This window comes from Pristiophorus japonicus, chromosome 23, assembly GCF_044704955.1.
Source record: "Pristiophorus japonicus isolate sPriJap1 chromosome 23, sPriJap1.hap1, whole genome shotgun sequence".
In the NCBI taxonomy this organism is placed as follows: Eukaryota; Metazoa; Chordata; class Chondrichthyes; family Pristiophoridae; genus Pristiophorus; species Pristiophorus japonicus.
Window position 1 is genome coordinate 17941447 of NC_091999.1, and position 17880 is coordinate 17959326.

General features: G+C 47.5%; 1 protein-coding gene across 1 annotated transcript in view; it reads left to right on the forward strand.

Moving 5' to 3' along the window:
* Positions 1-6957: 6957 nt before the first annotated feature.
* LOC139235415 (zinc finger protein 3-like) overlaps positions 6958-17880 on the forward strand; it is a 47110-nt gene continuing 36187 nt past the window's right edge. The window contains exon 1 of the mRNA XM_070866539.1: positions 6958-7014. Coding sequence (XP_070722640.1) covers positions 6958-7014 — 57 coding nt within the window. The remainder of the gene's footprint in view (positions 7015-17880) is intronic.

Consider the following 17880-nt stretch of genomic DNA (forward strand, 5'->3'; position numbering starts at 1 on the left):
TCACAACCCTCTGGGAGAAGAAATTCCTTCTCAACTCGGTTTTAAATTGGCTCCCCCGTATTTTGAGGCCTTGCCCCCGAGTTCTAGTCTCCCCTACAAGTGGAAACAACCCATCTGCCTCTATGTTGTCTATCCCTTCCTTGATTTTAAATGTTTCTATAAGACCACCCCTCATCATTCTGAACTCCAACGAGTAAAGACCCAGTCTACTCAATCTATCATCACAAGGTAACCTCCTCATCTCCGGAATCAGCCGAGTGAATCGTCTCTGTACCCCCTTCAAAGCCAGTATATCCTTCCTTAAGTAAGGTGACCAAAACTGCACGCAGTACTCCAGGTGCAGCCTTACCAATACCCTATACAGTTGCAGCAGGACCTCCCTGCTTTTGTACTCCATCCCTCTCGCAATGAAGGCCAACATTCCATTCGCCTTCCTGATTACCTGCTGCACCTGCAAACTAACTTTTTGGGATTCATGCACAAGGACCCCCAGGACCCTCTGCACCTCAGCATGTTGTAATTTCTCCCCATTCAAATAATATTCCCCTTTGCTGTTTTTTTTCCCAAGGTGGATGACCTCACACTTTCCGACATTGTATTCCATCTGCCAAACCTTAGCCCATTTGCTTAACCTATCCAAATTTCTTTGCAGCCTCTCTGAGTCCTCTACAAAACCCGCTTTCCCACTAATCTTAGTTTCATCTGCAAATTTTGTTACACTACACTTTGTCCCCTCTTCCAGGTCATCTATGTATATTGTAAACAGTTGTGGTCCCAGCACCGATCCCTGTGGCACACCACTAACCACCGATTTCCAACCCGAAAAGGACCCATTTATCCCGACTCTCTGCGTTCTGTTCGCCAGCCAATTCTCTATTCATGCTAATACATTTCCTTTGACGCCACATACCTCTATCTTGTGCAGTAACCTTTTGTGTGGCACCTTATCGAATGCCATTTGGAAATCTAAATACACCACATCCATCGGTACACCTCTATATCCACCATGCTCGTTATATCCTCAAAGAATTCCAGTAAATTAGTTTAACATGATTTCCCCTTCATGAATCCATGCTGCATCTGCTTGATTGAATTATTCCTGTCTAGATATCCCGCTTATTTCTTCCTCAATGATTTTGCTTTGTACTGGAATCCAGGTCAGCGATTGGAGCATGGGCAGGACCATCGGAACGGCCCAGGTACAGCAGGCGATGCGGCAAGCAGCAGAGGAGTGGTGAAGTCGGGGTGGAGTAGCGCCGGGAGATCGGGCCTGAGAGACTGCGGCCTACAAGAGGCGAGAGTTCGGGGCTGAGAGTTTGGGGCCAAGGAGAGGCAAGAGTTCGGAATGGAGAGATTGGGGCCAAGGACAGGCGAGAATTTGGGGAGGAGAGATTGGAGCCAAGGAGAGGCGACAGTTCGGGGAGGAGAGATTGGGGCCAAGGAGAGGCTAGAGTTCAGGGCATAGAGATTGGGGCCCACAAGCGGCGAGAGTTCTGGGTGGCGACATTGGGCCCCATGAGAGGCGAGACTTCGGGCGGAGAGATTGGGGCCCACGAAAGGCGAGAGTTCGGGGCGGAGAGATTGGGCCCCACGAGAGATGAGAGTTTGGGGTGGAGAGATTGGAGCCACAAGAGTTGTGAGTTCGGGGCCCAGAATCGGCAAGGGTCCAGGGACAGCATGGGCCAGACCGCACTGCGATCTATGGGCATTGCAAATATGTGCACCAGGTCTGTGCAGCAGAGCTTGGTCGCCAGTCGTCTTGGTTAACCTTTGCCACTGGACCAAGACCTCACTTTGTTCAGCCCGTGTGGTGGCTGGTGTGCAACGGTTACCCACATTAAAAGAATCCACACACAAGCTTCTTCCACACTTTAATAGGTAGTTCTGGACCTGGAATATCAGGTCTCATCGTGAAACATCTGTGAACTCATCCGTTTTGGTGTGGAAGTGGGTCATCATCGATTCAAGGGACTGCCTCATTCTATACTGTACAGGAGGCCAGGGAGTGACTTCCGCATTCAGTGCCCACCCTGATACGGAGCAGCTGGGAATTGCTGGACATGCTGTATAAACGCAAGTATTTGTTTTCGTGGTGTGGCGGAGGCACTGCACCCGGGGTTTGCTGGTGCCAGGCCCGGAGGCTTTGACACGCAGGCTGAGAGCCGCATTCGGTGTTGCCCGGGACCCGAGAGCCACACTCGGTGTTGCCCGGGGCCTGAGAGCCGCACTCGGTGTTGCCCGGGGCCTGAGAGCCACTCTCGGTGTTGACCGGGGCCTGAGAGCCGCACTCAGTGATGCATGGGGCCTGGTGCATGGGGCCTGGGAGCCACACTCGGTGCTGCCCGGGACTGAGAGTCACACTCGGTGTTGCCTGGCGCCTAACAGCCACACTTGGTGATGCTAATGCCGTACTAGCTCCTATCAGTTCCCGGGAGCCTCTCCGCACAGGGGCGTGCTCTCCAGGGACCAGCTCTACCCAAGTTGCCCCCCTGCTGATGGAGATAGGGCGTTTTCCGACGGGCAGAGCACTCTGGGTAAGATCATCCGCCATTGTCCCCGAGAGGACGGCACAGGAGGCCATGCAGCCCATCCTGTTGTACCGGCTCTTTGGTGGGCTGTTCAATGAGTCTCACTCCTCTGCTCTTTACCCATTGCTAGATATATTTTTCCCAGCAAGTATTTATACAATTCCCTTTTAAAAGTTACAATTCAATCTGCTTCCACCACTATTTCAGACAGTGCAATCTGGATCATAACAATTCGCTGAGTAACAAATGATCCCACATCTCACCTATCGTTATTTTGCCAATCATCGGAAGTCTGACTCCTTTGGTTACCTACCCTAATGCCACTGGAAACACCTTCTCCATATTTACTCTATCTAAATCGTTCATAATTTTGTACATCTCCATCAAATCTCCTTTTATCATTTCCTGCTCTCTGGAGAAAACGTCACCAGGCTCTCCACATCACGGAAGTCTCATCTCCCTGGCACCATTCCTTCTGCACCTTCTCTAAAAGCTTGCCATCATTACGAAAGTTTGGAGCCCAAACTTGAACACAATTCTCCAGCTGAGGCTTAACCAGTGTTTTATAAAGGTTTAGCAAATTAAACATCAAATGCTGATATTTCTCTGATGGGGTTTAAAGGGCGAGGTCCATCTCGTCACTTGGATGTGTCAATGAGACTGTGAACCTAAAGAAGTGCATTTAGAGTGGAGAGCCAGGACATGCTGTGTAACCGGGCGCAAACACTCCTGCACAGCCCACACATCACTTGTTTCCCATTTGGCATGAAAGTAATGTGTTAATTGCAACAATTCATTTGATTTGATTTCAAATAGTTTAGGATAGAAATTGAATCATGTTTCTATGATTTTTCCCCAACTCAGATTCAAGGCCTCAATCTCAAAACCTGAGACTGTACATTGGGATTCCAATCCTGGTACTGTACATGGGGATTCTAACCCTGGGAGAGTACTTGGGAATTCTAACACTGGGAGAGTACATGGGGATTCTAACCCCGGGACCATACATGGGGGTTCTAACCTAGGCACTGTAAATGGGGATTCTAACCCTGGGACTGTACATGGGGATTTTATCCCTGGGAGAGTATGTGGGCATTCTAACCCTGGGAGAGTACATGGGGAATCTAAACCTGGGACTGTCCATGGGGATTCTAACGCTGGCATTGTACATGCGGATTCTGACACTGCGAATGTAGAGAGGGATTCTAACCCTTGGATTGTACATGGGGATTCTGACCCTGGGAATGTACATGGCGTCCAGGCATTCGGGCCCCCTTCAGAGATGACTGAGCCTCTACTTCCCCGCAGTGCTCCAGGTGTGGTCGAGCCAGGGCTTTGTGCAGCTGCAGTGGGATGGCAGCACCCATGGAACAGTACGAAGGCAGGTAGGTTACTACTGACTTTCATTTTAAACTTTTAATCAACTTGGGAAAACTTTTAAAACTTCAAGAGAAACTTTTAAACAACTTGGGGAAACTTTTAAAAACTCTGGAGAAAATTTTAAATAATTTGGGAAACCTTTTTTAAAACTCCTGGAGAAACTTTTAAAACTTCTGAAGAAACTTTTAAACAATGTGGAGGAACCTTTAAGAATAATTTTCTTTTAAGCAATTGAATACTGTACCCCAATCTAAATAGAAAATAGTTTGGTGTGTTTTATTAGCAAAATTTTCAGCCGTTTGAAAGCAGGTTGCTCACGACGACGCCCAGCAAGCAGGTGTGCCTCCGACCCGGCGACCGCGACATCACCCAGCCCCTCCTGCGGCGGGCCTACATCCCTCGAGCGGCGGGTTTTCGTCCCTCCAGCAGCGGGCCTATATGTCTCTCCTCGTCGATGGCTGCACCTCCCCTTCCCCACTGGTGGCCTGGCTATGATTCTTTCACCCTCCTACTCCTTGCTGACCTCCCACTTGGAACTCCAGCAGATAACTGACTTCCTAATGCCTGCCCCCAACTAAGCCTCAGACCACTTACCAACAAGGGTGCTCCTCAACGCCGAGATTCCAGCCAACATTTCGCCTTAGGCAATTCGGCTCATACAGAAGTGTCTGGTCTCCAGTCGTCTTGGATCCCTTGCCACTGGACCAAGACCTTGCTCAGCTATGCCGCCCCACGTTAAAAGAACTCACACACAGGCATCTTCCACTCCGTTAACATGAAGTTCGGGACCTGAAACGACAGGACTCCCATTGGACAGGCCAGAATGCCGCACCACCATAGTTGCCCAGGAACTTAGAAGCTTTGACATCGACATCGCCACCCTAAGCGAGATCCGGCAGGCAGGGGAAGGCTAGCTCAAGGAACAAGATGGAGGTTACACCTTTTTCTGGAAAAGAAAACCAGAGGAAGAACGCCACCTTCATAAAGTCGGCTTCGCCATCAAAATGAGCTGGTCGACAGCCGCAAAGACACCCCCTGTGCGGTTAACGAACGCCTCTTGATGCTTCAACTCACCCTATCCCGGAACCAATGCGCCACAGTCATCGGTGCGTATGCCCCAACACTGGATGCAATGGATGAGACTAAAGAGGGTTTTTATTCCAACCTCGAAACATTCCTGTCCTGTGTCCCCGCAGGTGACAAACTGATCCTCCTCGGTGACTTCAATGCCAGGGTCGGCAAAGATACAGCCTTCTGGGGATGCGTGATTGGCAGTGAGGGGGTAGGGAAAGCCAACTCCAGCAGTATTCTACTCCTGACAAAATATCTAGAACATGAACTTCTCATCACCAACACCTTGTTCCGCCAGAAGGAAAAATACAAGGCATCGTGGCAACACCCTTGCTCCAAATGCTGGCACCTGCTCGACTATGTCATCGTCCGAGCCAGGGATTGCAAGGGTGTGAACATCACCCACGTCATGACAGAAGCTGACGACTGTTGGCCGGACGACCGCCTGACTCATCATCGACATTAACCCCAAAGCGGAGGGGACAGCAGAAGCAGTGCCACAAGAAAGTCAATGCCGGGGCACTTAAAGACCCAGCTAAGACAGCCCTATACAGCCAACGCTTCACAGCTAACCTGACGTGCCTTGATGACGCTGAGATGCTGAATGCCCACAGTTCTTGGTCTGCCCTCCAGGCCTCATAACCAGTGCCTGTGAAGAGACACTTGGTCTTTCAACCAGAACACACGAGGACTGGTTTGATGAGAATGATCAGAGATCCAAGAATTTATATTTCTGAGGCTCAAGCAAAAACCCAACTCAGGAGCAGCAAAACAACACTACAGGCGGCTCAAAGCTGAGGTCCAACAAAAAACCTAGCACCTAAAGAACAGGTAGTGGATGGAGAAAGCACAGAAGATACAATAACTGGCCAACAGCCATGATGTGCGAGGATTCTTCATATCAGTCAAGGCCACCTACGGTCCAAACTCCCAAGGTCCCACCCGACTGCTGGCCAAGAATGTGGAAGCACTCATCAAGGACACCGAGGTTGTCAAGGCCTGCTGGAAGGAGCACTTCGAAGATCTCCTCAATCGACATTCTGACTTTAACTTGAGTGTTCTCGACTCCATCCCACAGCATGCGTCCCGCCCCCACTTCAGTGAAACAACAACGTTGCATGAGGTAGGAAAATCCATAAGACAGCTCAAGAACAACAAGGCTACGGGAGCGAATGGAATCCCTACTGAGGCGCTAAAGCATGGCGGAGATGTGCTGTTGGCATGGATACATGACCTCATCGCTCTCATCTGGAGGGAGGAGAGCATGACGGGAGATCACAGAGATGCAATGATCGTGACCATCTTTAAAAAAAAGGGGGGCAATTCCAACTGCAGCAACTACAGAGGGATCTCCCTGCTAATCAGGCACTGGGAAAGTTTTTGCTCGAGCCCTCTTCAACCGTCTTCTCCCTGTGACCGAGGAGCTCCTCCTGGAATCACAGTGCCCCACGGGGCACTTCGGACATGATCTTTGGAGCGCGACAGCTGCAGGAAAAATGCAGGGACCAGCGCCAGCTGTAATACATGGGCTTTTTCAACCTTACAAAGGGATTTGACACTGTGAACCATGAGGCTCTATGGAGCGTCCTCCTCCACTTTGGATGCCCTCAAAAATGTGTCAACATCCTTCACCTGCTCCATGATGACATGCAGGTGATAATCCTTACCAACGGATCCATTACAGATCCAATCCACGTCCGGACCAGTGTCAAACAGGGCTGCGTCATTGCTCCCATCCTCTTCTCAATCTTCCTCGTTACCATGCTCTACCTCACAGTCAACAAATTCCCTGCTGGAGTGGAACCAAACTACAGAACCAGCAGGAACCTGTTTAATCTTCGCTGCCTCCGGGACAAAGTCCAAGATAACCCCAACCTCTGTCGTTGAGCTACAGTACGTGGACAACGCCTGTGTCTGCGCACATTCTGAGGCTGAACTCCAGGATATTGTCGACGTATTTACTGAGGAACACGAAAGCATGGGCCTTACGCTAAATATCCGTAAGACAAAGATCCTCCACCAGCCAGTGCTCAACGTACAACACTGCCACCCAGTCATCAAGATCCACGGCGCAGCCCTCGACAACATGGACCATTTCCCATACCGCGGGAGCATCTTATCAACAAAAGCAGACATTGATGAGGAGATTCAACACCACCTCCAGTGCGGCAGTGCAGCCTTCAGCCGGCGGAGGAAAAGAGTGCTCAAAGACCAGGCCCTCAAAGCTACCATCAAGCTCATGGTCTACAGGGCTGTAGTAATACCCACCATCCTGAATGGCTCAGAGGCACGGACCATATACAGCAGACACCTCAAGTCATTGGAGATATATCACCAATGATGTCTCCACAAGATCCTACAAATACCCTGGAATGATAGGCGCACCAACATCAGCGTGCTCGTCTAGGCTAACATCCCCAGCATTGAAGCACTGACCACACTCGATCAGCTCCGCTGGGCAGGCCACACAGTTTGCATGCCAGACATGAGACTCCCGAAGCAAATGCTCTTTGTGGAGGTCCTTCATGGTAAACAAGCCAAACGTGGGCAGCAGAAAGGTTACAAGGACACCCTCAAAGCCTCCCTGATAAAGTGCGACATCCCCACTGACACCTGGGAGTCCCTGGCCAAAGACCGCACTAAGCAGAGGAAGTGCATCCGGGAGGGCGCTTGAGTCTCAATGCAGAGAGCATTCAGATATCAAGTGCAGGCAGCACAAAGAGCGTGCACAAACCAGTCCCACCTACCCGTTCCCTGAACGACTATCTGCCCCATCTGTGACAAGTCAGTGGCTCTCGTATTGGACTGTTCAGCCACCAAAGAACTTACTACAGGAGCGGAAGCAAGTCTTCCTTGATTCCGCGGAACAGCCTATGATGATGAGTAATTAACACAGAAACCATTATTGACAATATAAGTGTCACTGGACGTGTCCTTTTCCATTTCATGCCTTTAACCTCATGCAGACGAGTCACAAACCTGCCTCACAAACTGTTCATTCAAAGAACCTTCTTTCCTGCAAGCCTCATTTCCTCCCTTCTCTACAAATCTCACCGAACATTTAATTAGGGACATTAGATTTTGGTATTTTGGAACAAGAACAGACGGATACGTTTGCTGTGCTGGTTACATCAAATTATCAGCCTGTCTGAAAAGTGCTTCTGACAATAACCTATTACAAAATTGAAAAAAATAGAAAAGCAAATTATAATTTAAATGGAGAAAAATTGCAAAGTGCTGCAATACAGAGGGAGTTGGGGGTCCTTGTGTATGAAACACAAAACGTTAGTATGCAGGTACAGCAAGTAATCAGGAAGGCAAATGGAATGTTGGACTTTATTGCAAGGGGGATGGATTAGAAAAGCTGAGAATTCCTGCTGCAACTGCACAAGGTATTGGTGAATCCAAACCAAGAGTACTGCATACAGTTTTCATCTCCGTATTTAAGGAGGAATATAATTGCATTGGAGGTGTCTCAGAGAAAGTTCACTGGGTTGATTGCAGTGATGAGGTGATTGACTTATGAAGATAGGTTGAGTAGGTTGGACCTATGCTCATTGGAGTTCAGAAGAATGAGAGGTGATCTTATTGAAAAATATAGGATCATGAGGAAGCTCGACAATATGCTTGCAGAGAGGATATTTCCACGCACAGGGGAAACTAAAACTAGGGGGCAAAGTCTCAGAATAAGGGACCGCCTATTTAAAACTGAGATGAGGAGGAATTTCTTCTCTCAGATGGTTGTAAATCTGTGGAATTCTCTGCCCCCGAGAGCTGTGGAGGCTCGGTCATTGAATATATTTAAGGCGGAGATATATAGATTTTTCAGCAATAAGGGAATAAAGGGTTATGGGGAACGGGCAGGAAAGTGGAGCTGAGTCCATGATCAGATCAGCCATGAGGGTCCAGGTGACCGACTCCTGTTCCTACTTCTTATGTTCCTGTACCAGACCCCTCCAGTCACCATGTGATTCCACCGTCATATCTTCATCCATTACTCAGCTTTTGCCCTCACTAGAGCTGGTTTCAGCATCATGACCATTGCCCACACTAAGACTCTCTAATTCCCGAATGGTGCACAAACGCCAGCATGGACTGATTATTCCGAATGGCCCATTTGTGTGTCGTAAATCCTATGTAATTTTGTAGTCTCAGTGTAAGTGGTCCCTGGATTTGGTGCCTCAGTGTAACTGATCCAAGGATCTAGTGTCGCAGTGTAAGTGGTCCCTGGATTTGGTGTCTCAGTGTAAGTGGTCCCTGGATTTGGTGTCACAATGCGAGTAGTTTTTGGATTTGTTGTCGAAAGCACCTCGTCACTGGGACTGAGTGCAAACCCGCAGCCCAGCATTGCATTCAGCACAGAATGATCCCACTCAGTCTATTCCCAATTAACACGGTCCACATGAATTCAACAGAAACAACCCAGTGCCCACAAGTAACTGCTGCCCCGCATTTAACTTCAGTGAATTATAAACATTTTAAAATAAAAGTGAACCGCATCATAGCACAACAGAGGTGATTAATTTCAGTAAATCCCTTTCACTCATACACCTCCTTCACCCCGACTCTTCAACTCCCTCTCTAAATACAACTCCTCACCCCAGCTCCTCTTTCACACTGGAGGTAAATCTCAGGAGCTTCTGTGTGACGGTGCGATGATCACTGGACAATAAAGCGCAGAGACGGCGGGGAGGGGGGGTGGGGGCTGCTCTTTATCCTCGATGTGATTTAATCCGCTTTCCCACTGAATACTGCAGACAGACATGGTCACCTTGTAACAGAATGGTCAGTGTGACGTCACTTTTTGAACAAGAGCACACAAGACAATGTGTTATCAATAAATGGTAAAGTTATTAAACACCCCGCAATTGCATTGTAAACAGAATGGAAATAAATTGTTGGAAAATAATTGGTGAAGATAAGTATTTATCTCTGTGGAATTGACTAGCAAACATTAAGAGTGTTGTGTTTTGTTTTCAAACACACATAAATATTTATATATATAGCAAAGACTCTGTGTTTGCCCTTTTCAGTTGTTCTGCTCAACCCGACCGTTATTACGATGTGCATTTTAGGACCCTGCGGCAGCCCATCCGGCGGTGCTTGCCGGGTCAGGATATAAAGAGACCGTGCGCTGTTCCTCCTCCCACTGCCTGGGGGAATGGGGCAGGTATTTAAAGGGACGGGGACTCCCCTTTCTCTGCTTCTTTATAGTTAAAGTGACAGTCCAGTTTATCTTGGGGTGTCGGAGGACTTCACTAACCGAGCTACCATTAACAGTCGCTCCCTTCTGTACTGTGCAGTGATTGTAAAGCTGTCCATTTCAGTTACTTGAACATTTCTAAAATGTCTCACTGATTTTGATGATCCAATTGTATAATTTGGAAAGAGTCCAGAATTGTGCAGTGTGAGGAAGATTTCATTTAAAGGTGGAGTAAAATTTGTTTCAAAATATTCTGTTCTAACCGTTCCCCAACCCCCCAAATTTTAGAACACTACAATACTGACTGGGAAGGTCCCAAGTTCAATCCTTGATCTGGGCTGTTGGTTGACCTCAGCCAAGGCAGCAGTTCAGGGGTTATAATTGTCCTCAATACCATTGGGCTAAATAAGAGTAAAAATCAGACACTGCCCCTGCTCTTCAGACCGATCAAGTGACGTCAACTGGGAAGTGTGTGGATGTCATTTGAGGACAGGATTTGAGGCTGTGATGCCTACCAAAGTGGGAATCCTGCTGGCACTCACTGTGTCGACTGACGGTGAGGCACGAGAGGTTTTCTAATGTCTGTGGAATTGCACCCAGCCAGATTCAGCACTTTCTGGAGATAATACATCTCCGGCGATGAAAGGAATGTTGATTTTCGAGAGTGAGGATGGAGGGTAGAGTCTTGAATAAGGAATTTACAGCTTAGGGGGGACAGGAGAGGACAGGATGTTCTGTAGAATCTGGAATAGTGTGTTCTGAATTTCAATCCTTTACTTAAAGTAACAACGTTTGTAACCACCATTTGCAGGGTATTAGAAGAGGAGGATCTGCAGCTGGGAAACTCAAACCGGACATCACGTCAAGATTTGAGAGATTCCCTGGATTGATTAGGATCACCTTATCATCAGCCTTTGTAAAAACACCAATCACAGCGGGGAGAAACAGGACACATGTTGTGTGTGTGAATGTACCTTCAACCAATCGTTCAGCCTGCGAGACTCGTGCGCCCACCTGACTCAACACTGTAAATGTAGGGACAGTGGGAATGGATGCTGTTGCACGTGGACAGTGATTCAGTCGCTCATCTCACCAATTGACATTCGATGCGTTAGATAACAGACTTTCTCCTGTGAATATAGAGCTAGGTTATTCGGCTGTGATGTGTTTACTTATTCATCTAGTTGATTCTAAACCTTTGCCAATTATTTGATGTGATTGGTTTAGAGAGAGATGCTGTGGGGTGTTGTGGAAAAATATTTCCGAGATTGTATAATATATAAAAAGAGGTTTATTAAATCGGAGACAAAGCTTTGGGAGAAGTGTTAGATACCCCTGTCTCTGAACCAGCTTCTCAATTTGATATCTCCAGTGAGGTTCTTTTATCTTACAAATTACGTCACTTTACATCACGTGCTTTAGCACTAGTCCTTAAGTCGCATTACAAAGTTTACAAAGCTTTTCATACAATTATTGTCCAAGGCTGAGTTCTTGATATAAACCAGCCTCGCATTGTGACAGGAATTATATACATCCAAGAGGACTAGTTCCACTTTTATCAACAAAAAAACAAGTGGCAGGCTTTTTGGCAAAATAGGTCAATTTCGCTGTAAAACTGAACCCAGCCAGAGTCAGTACCTTCAGGGGAGGGGAACCAATGAGTATAGAACTGAACCCAGCCAGAGTCAGCACCCTTCAGGGGAGGGGAACCAGTGAGTGTAGAACTGAACCCAACCAGAGTCAGTACCTTCAGGGGAGGGGAGAAATGGGAGGGAGGGGAGAAATGGGAGGGAGGGGAAGCATGGAGTATAGAACTGAACACATCCACAGAAGGTACCTTCAGGTTCACTCCCTGGTTCCTCTCCTGTCTGGTGTAGAAATCCCCTCAGCACGGGAATGGAGACAAGTCCAGACCAAAACTGTGCGCAGTACTCCAGCTGTGGTCTTACCAATAACCTGTACAGTTGTAGCAGGACTTCGACTTTTATACTCCGTCCCCTTGCAATAAAGGCCAGAATTCCATTTGCCTTCCTGATTACTTGCTGTACCTGTATACTAACTTTTTGAGTTTCATGTACAAGAACCCCCAGATCCCTCTGTATAACAGTATTTTGTAATCATCCATTTAAATAATAATTTGCTTTGTTATTTTTCCTACCAAAAGGAGATAACCTGACATTTTACCACATTGTCGTCCATCTGCCTGATTTTTGCCCACTCACTGAGCCTGTCTATATCCATTTGTAGATTCTTTGCATCCTCCTCACAACTTGCTTTCCCACCTATCTTTGTATCATCAATAATTTGGTTGCGTTACACTCGGTCCCTTCATCCAAGTCATTAATATCAATTATAAATAGTTGAGGTCCCAGCACTGATCCCTGCGGCACCCCACTAATTACAGTTTGCCAAACTGAAAATGACCCATTTATCACGACTCTGTTTTGTGTGTTACCCAATCCGCGATCCATGCTGATATATTATCGACAACCCCGTGAGCACTTAGCCTGTGCAGTAACCTTATCGAATACTTTCTGGAAATCCAAATATACATCAACGGGTTGTCCTTTATCCACTCTGCTCGTTACATCTTCAAACAACTCCAGCAAATTTGTCAAACATGATTTCCCTTTCATAAAACCATGCTGACTCTGCTTGACTGCAATATGATTTTCTAAATGTCCTGCTACTACTTCCTAAATGATGGACTCCAGTATTTTCCCATTGATAGATGGTAGGCTAACTGGTCTATAGTTTCCTGCTTTCTGTCTCCCTCCCTTCTTAAATAGGGATGTTAGATTTGCAGTATTCCAGTCCACTGGGACCTCTCCAGAATTCAGGGAATATTGGTAGATTACAACCAGTGCATCCACTATCTCTGCAGCCACTTCTTTTAAGACCCTGGGATGCATGTCATCAGGTCCAGGAGACTTGTCCACCTTTAATCCCGTTAGTTTGCTTCCTACTTTATCTCGAGTGATAGTGATTCTTTTAAGGCCCCCACCCCCCACAATAACTCCTTTAACAACTATTGGGATGTTTTTAGTGTCTACTGTGAAGACCGATAGAAAATATCTGTTCAAAGTCTCTGCCATTTCCGTGTTTCCCATGATTAATTCTCCAGTCTCATCTTCTAAGGGACTTTAGCTACTCGTTTCTTTTTTACATACCTGTAGAAGCTCTTACTGTCTTTTTATATTTCTTACTCGTTTGATCTTGTATGCTATCATCTCTGTCTTTATCATTATTATTAATCCTCCTTCGCTGGTTTCTAAACATTTCTCAATCCTCTGGCCTTCCACTGTCCTTTGCAACATTGTATGCTTTTTTTCCAATTTGATATCATCCTTTACTTCCTTCGTTAGCCAGGGATGGTTCATTCTTCTCTTAACATCTTTATTTCTCTGCTGAGATTATGAAATATCTCCTTAAATGTTTGTCACTACATTTCTACAGTCTTACCCTTGAACATATTTTCCCAGTCCACTTGGTGTCAGTGACAAGGATTGGTTTATATCACATGGGAGGAGATTGGTGTCAGTGACTGTGGGATTGGTTCAACCTTCTTTGACCTGACCAAGGCCTTTGACACTGTCAACCGTGAGGGATTATGGGGTGTACTTTTCAAATTCGGCTGTCCTCAAAAATTTGTCACCATCCTCCACTTGCTTGGTGATAACATGCAAGCTGTGATCCTGAGCAATGGATCCACCACAGACCCAATTCATGTACGGACCGGGGTGAAGCAAGGCTGTGTCACTGCACGAACGCTCTTCTCCATCTTCCTTGCTGCATTGCTACATCTCACCGTCAGTAAGCTTCCCGCTGGAGTGGAGATAATCTACAGAATAAATGGGAAACTGTTCAACCTCCATCGTCTTCAGACCAGATCCAAGGTCGTGCCATCCTCTGTCATCGAATTACAATATGCAGATGATGCTTGTGTCTGCACTCGCTCAGAGGACGAGCTCCAAACCATCGTCAACACGTTCACCGTAGTGTCTGAGAGTATAGGCCTTACACTAAACATCTCCGTAAAAGAAAGGTGCTCCATCAACCTATCCCCACCACACAGCACTGCCCTTCACCCCCACCCCACCCCAGTGATCAAAATCCACGATGAGGCCTTTGGCAAAATGGTCCATTTTTCATACCTCGGGAGCCTGCTGTCAACAAGGGCACATATCAATGACTAGGTCCAACACCACCTTCTGTGTGTCAGCACAGCCTTTGGTCACCTGAGGCATAGAGTGTTTGAAGACCAGAACCGTAAAACCGGCACAAAGCTCATGGTCTACCGAGCAGCAGTGATACCTGCCCTCAGACACGCTTCTCAGACATGGACTATGTACAGCAGGCACATCAAAGCACTGGAAAAATATCAACGCTGCCTCCGAAGATCCTGCAAATCCATTGGCAGGATAGACACACCAACTTCTGTTCTCGCACAGACCAACATCCTCAGCACTGAAGCATTGACCTCACTCGATCAGCTACGATGGATGGGACACATCGTCCACATGCCCGATACGAGACTCCCAAAGCAAGCACTCTACTTGGAGCTTCAACATGGCAAGCGAGCCCCGGGGGCAGAGGAAACACTTCAAGGGCACCCTCAAGGCCTCCTTGAAGTTCAACATTCCCACCGACACCTGGGAATCCCTGGCACAAGATCGCTCAGAGTGGAAGAGAATAATCCGTGAGGGCGTCGAACACTTCGAGTCTCTCCACCTGGAGCAAGCGAAGACCAAGCGCTGACAGCGGGAGGAGCACACGACAACCCAAGCACTTCAACAAACCAGCACTTCAACCAACGTACTTTCAACCACCGTCTGTCCAACCTGCGACAGAGACTGTAGCTCCTGCATTGGACTTAACAGACATCTGAGCCCTCATTTGTAATGTGGAAGCAAGTCATCCGCGACTCCAAGGGACTGCCTATGATGATGGTTGGTTTATATCAGACAGGAGGGCATTGGTGTCAGTGACTGTGGGGTGGGTTTATATCAAACAGGAGGGGATTGGTGTCAGTGACTGTGGGGTGGGTTTATATCAGACAGGAGAAGATTGGTGTCAGTGACTGTGGGGTGGGTTTATATCTGACAGGAAGGGATTGGTGTCAGTGACTGTGGGGTGGGTTTATATCAGACAGGAGGGGATTGGTGTCAGTGACTGTGGGGTGGGTTTATATCTGACAGGAGGGGATTGGTGTCAGTGACTGTGGGGTGGGTTTATATCAGACAGGAGGGGATTGGTGTCAGTGACTGTGGGGTGGGTTTATATCAGACAGGAGGGGATTGGTGTCAGTGACTGTGGGGTGGGTTTATATCTGACAGGAGGGGATTGGTGTCAGTGACTGTGGGGTAGGTTTATATCAGACAGGAGGGGATTGGTGTCAGTGACTATGGGGTGGGTTTATATCAGACAGGAGAAGATTGGTGTCAGTGACTGTGGGTGGGTTTATATCAGACAGGAGGGGATTGGTGTCAGTGACTGTGGGGTGGGTTTATATCAGACAGGAGGGGATTGGTGACATGGAATCATAGCAGTTTACAACACAGAAGGAAGCCATTTGGCCTCGTGTGTCTGAAAAAGAGCTATCCAGCCTAATCCCACTTTCCAGCTCTTAGTTCATAGCCCTGTAGGTTACGGCACTTCCAGTGCATATACAAGTACTTCGGTAAATGCGCTGAGGGTTTCTGCCTCTACTTTCAGGCAGTAAGTTCCAGACTCTGGAGGTTATGCTCGGACTGTGTAAAACACTAGTTAGACCACAGCTAGAGTATTCGCACAGTTCTGGTCACCACAGTGCAGGAAATATGTCTTTGCACTGGAGAGGGTACAGATGAGATTTACAAGGATGTTGCCTGGACTGAAGAATTTTAGCTGAAGAATTTTAGATGGGGTGGTGTTATTTTCTTTGGAATAGAGGCTGAGGATAGAATTGCGTACAAAATTATGGAGGGTCCCAGATGGAGTGGATAGGAAGGACATAAGAACATAAGGACTAATAAATAGCAGGAGTAGGCCATCGGACCCCTCGAGCCCACTCCACCATTCAATAAGATCATGGCTGATCTGATCTTGGCCCCAACCCCACTTCCCTGCCCTCTCGCATAAACCGTTGACTTCTTTATCTATCAAAAATCTGTCTATCTCCACCTTAAATATGTTCAATGACCTCCACAGTTCTCTGGGGCAGAGAATTCCAAAGATTCACGACCCTCTGGGTGAGAAATTCTTTCTCATTTCCATTTTAAATGGACAACCCCTTATTCTGAAACTATGCACCCTAGTTCTAGTTTCCCTCTTGAGGGGAAACATCCTCTCTGCATCAAACCTGTCAAGCCCCCTCAGCATCTTATACATTTCAATATCACCTCTCAGTCTTCTAAACTCCAATGAGTACAGGCTCAACCTATCTTCATATGACAACCCCTTCATCTCAGGAATCAACCTTGTGAACCTTCTCTGAACTGACCTATTTCCCTTCGCAGAGAGGTCAATAACCAGGGGGCACAGATTTAAAGTAATTGGTAGAAGGATTAGAGGGGAGTTGAGCAGAAATTTTTCACTCAGAGGGTGGTGGGGGGCTGGAACTCACTGCCTGAAAGGGTGGTAGAGGCAGAAACCCTCACCACATTTGAAACATACTTGGATATGCACTGGAAGTGTCATAACCCACAAGACTGTGGAGCAAGAGCTGGAAAGTGGGATTAGGCTGGATAGCTCTTTTTCGACTGGTACAGACACAGTGGGCCGAATGGCCTCCTTCTGTGCTGTAAATGTCTATGATTCTGTGGTCGTTGAAATCCCTGACTATTGCTGCCCTATTGGTTTTGGACTTCTCAGAAACCTTCCTCCATATTTGCTTTTCTATCTCCCTCTGACTGTTTATAGTACACTCCCAACATTGTGATTGCCCCGCATTTGTTCATCAGTTCAACACATATGGCCTCATTTGATGATCCTTCCAACATCTCATCCCTCCTCACTGCTGTGACAACACCTCAGCTTATCTGCCTTATCCCCTAGACTTCTTGCATTGAAGTATATACCATTAAGCACGGCCAAACTCCTTTGTTGTCGATTTTCTAGCCTTTGTTTCCTCTGCCTTCCAAACTCATTTACGAATTTTCTGCTCCCATTTCCAAGCTTTGCTTCTCTCCCTCCCGAATCTACGCTCAGGTTCCCATCCCCCTGCCAAGCAAGTTTAAACCCTCCCCAACAGCATTAGCAAACCCCCGGGAGGATAATGGTAGGAGCCCTGTTGAGGTGTGACCTTATCCGGCTTGTACAGTCCCCAGTCCCTCAGGAATCTGTCTGTTCACCCTCGCCCCTCAGAATGTCCTGCAGTCTCTCAATGACATCCTTGACCCTGGCACCAGGAAGAAAACCGACCATCCTGGAGTTATGTCGGTGGCCGCAGAAAGGCCTGTCTGTTCCTGTAACTATTGAAATCCCTTTCAATATTGCCGACCTGACCTTGCCCTTCCCCCCGTTCCGTACAGTTGAGCCACCCATGATGCCTTGGACTTGGCTCTGGCTGTACTCCCTGAGGATCCACCAGTACAGAGAGTGAGATGCACTGAGAGGTGTCCTGCACTACCTGCCTGGACCTCCATGTCTGTCTGGGCAGTCACCCATTCCCTCTCTGCCTGCACACTCTTATGCTGCGAGGTGACGACCCCCTGAAAG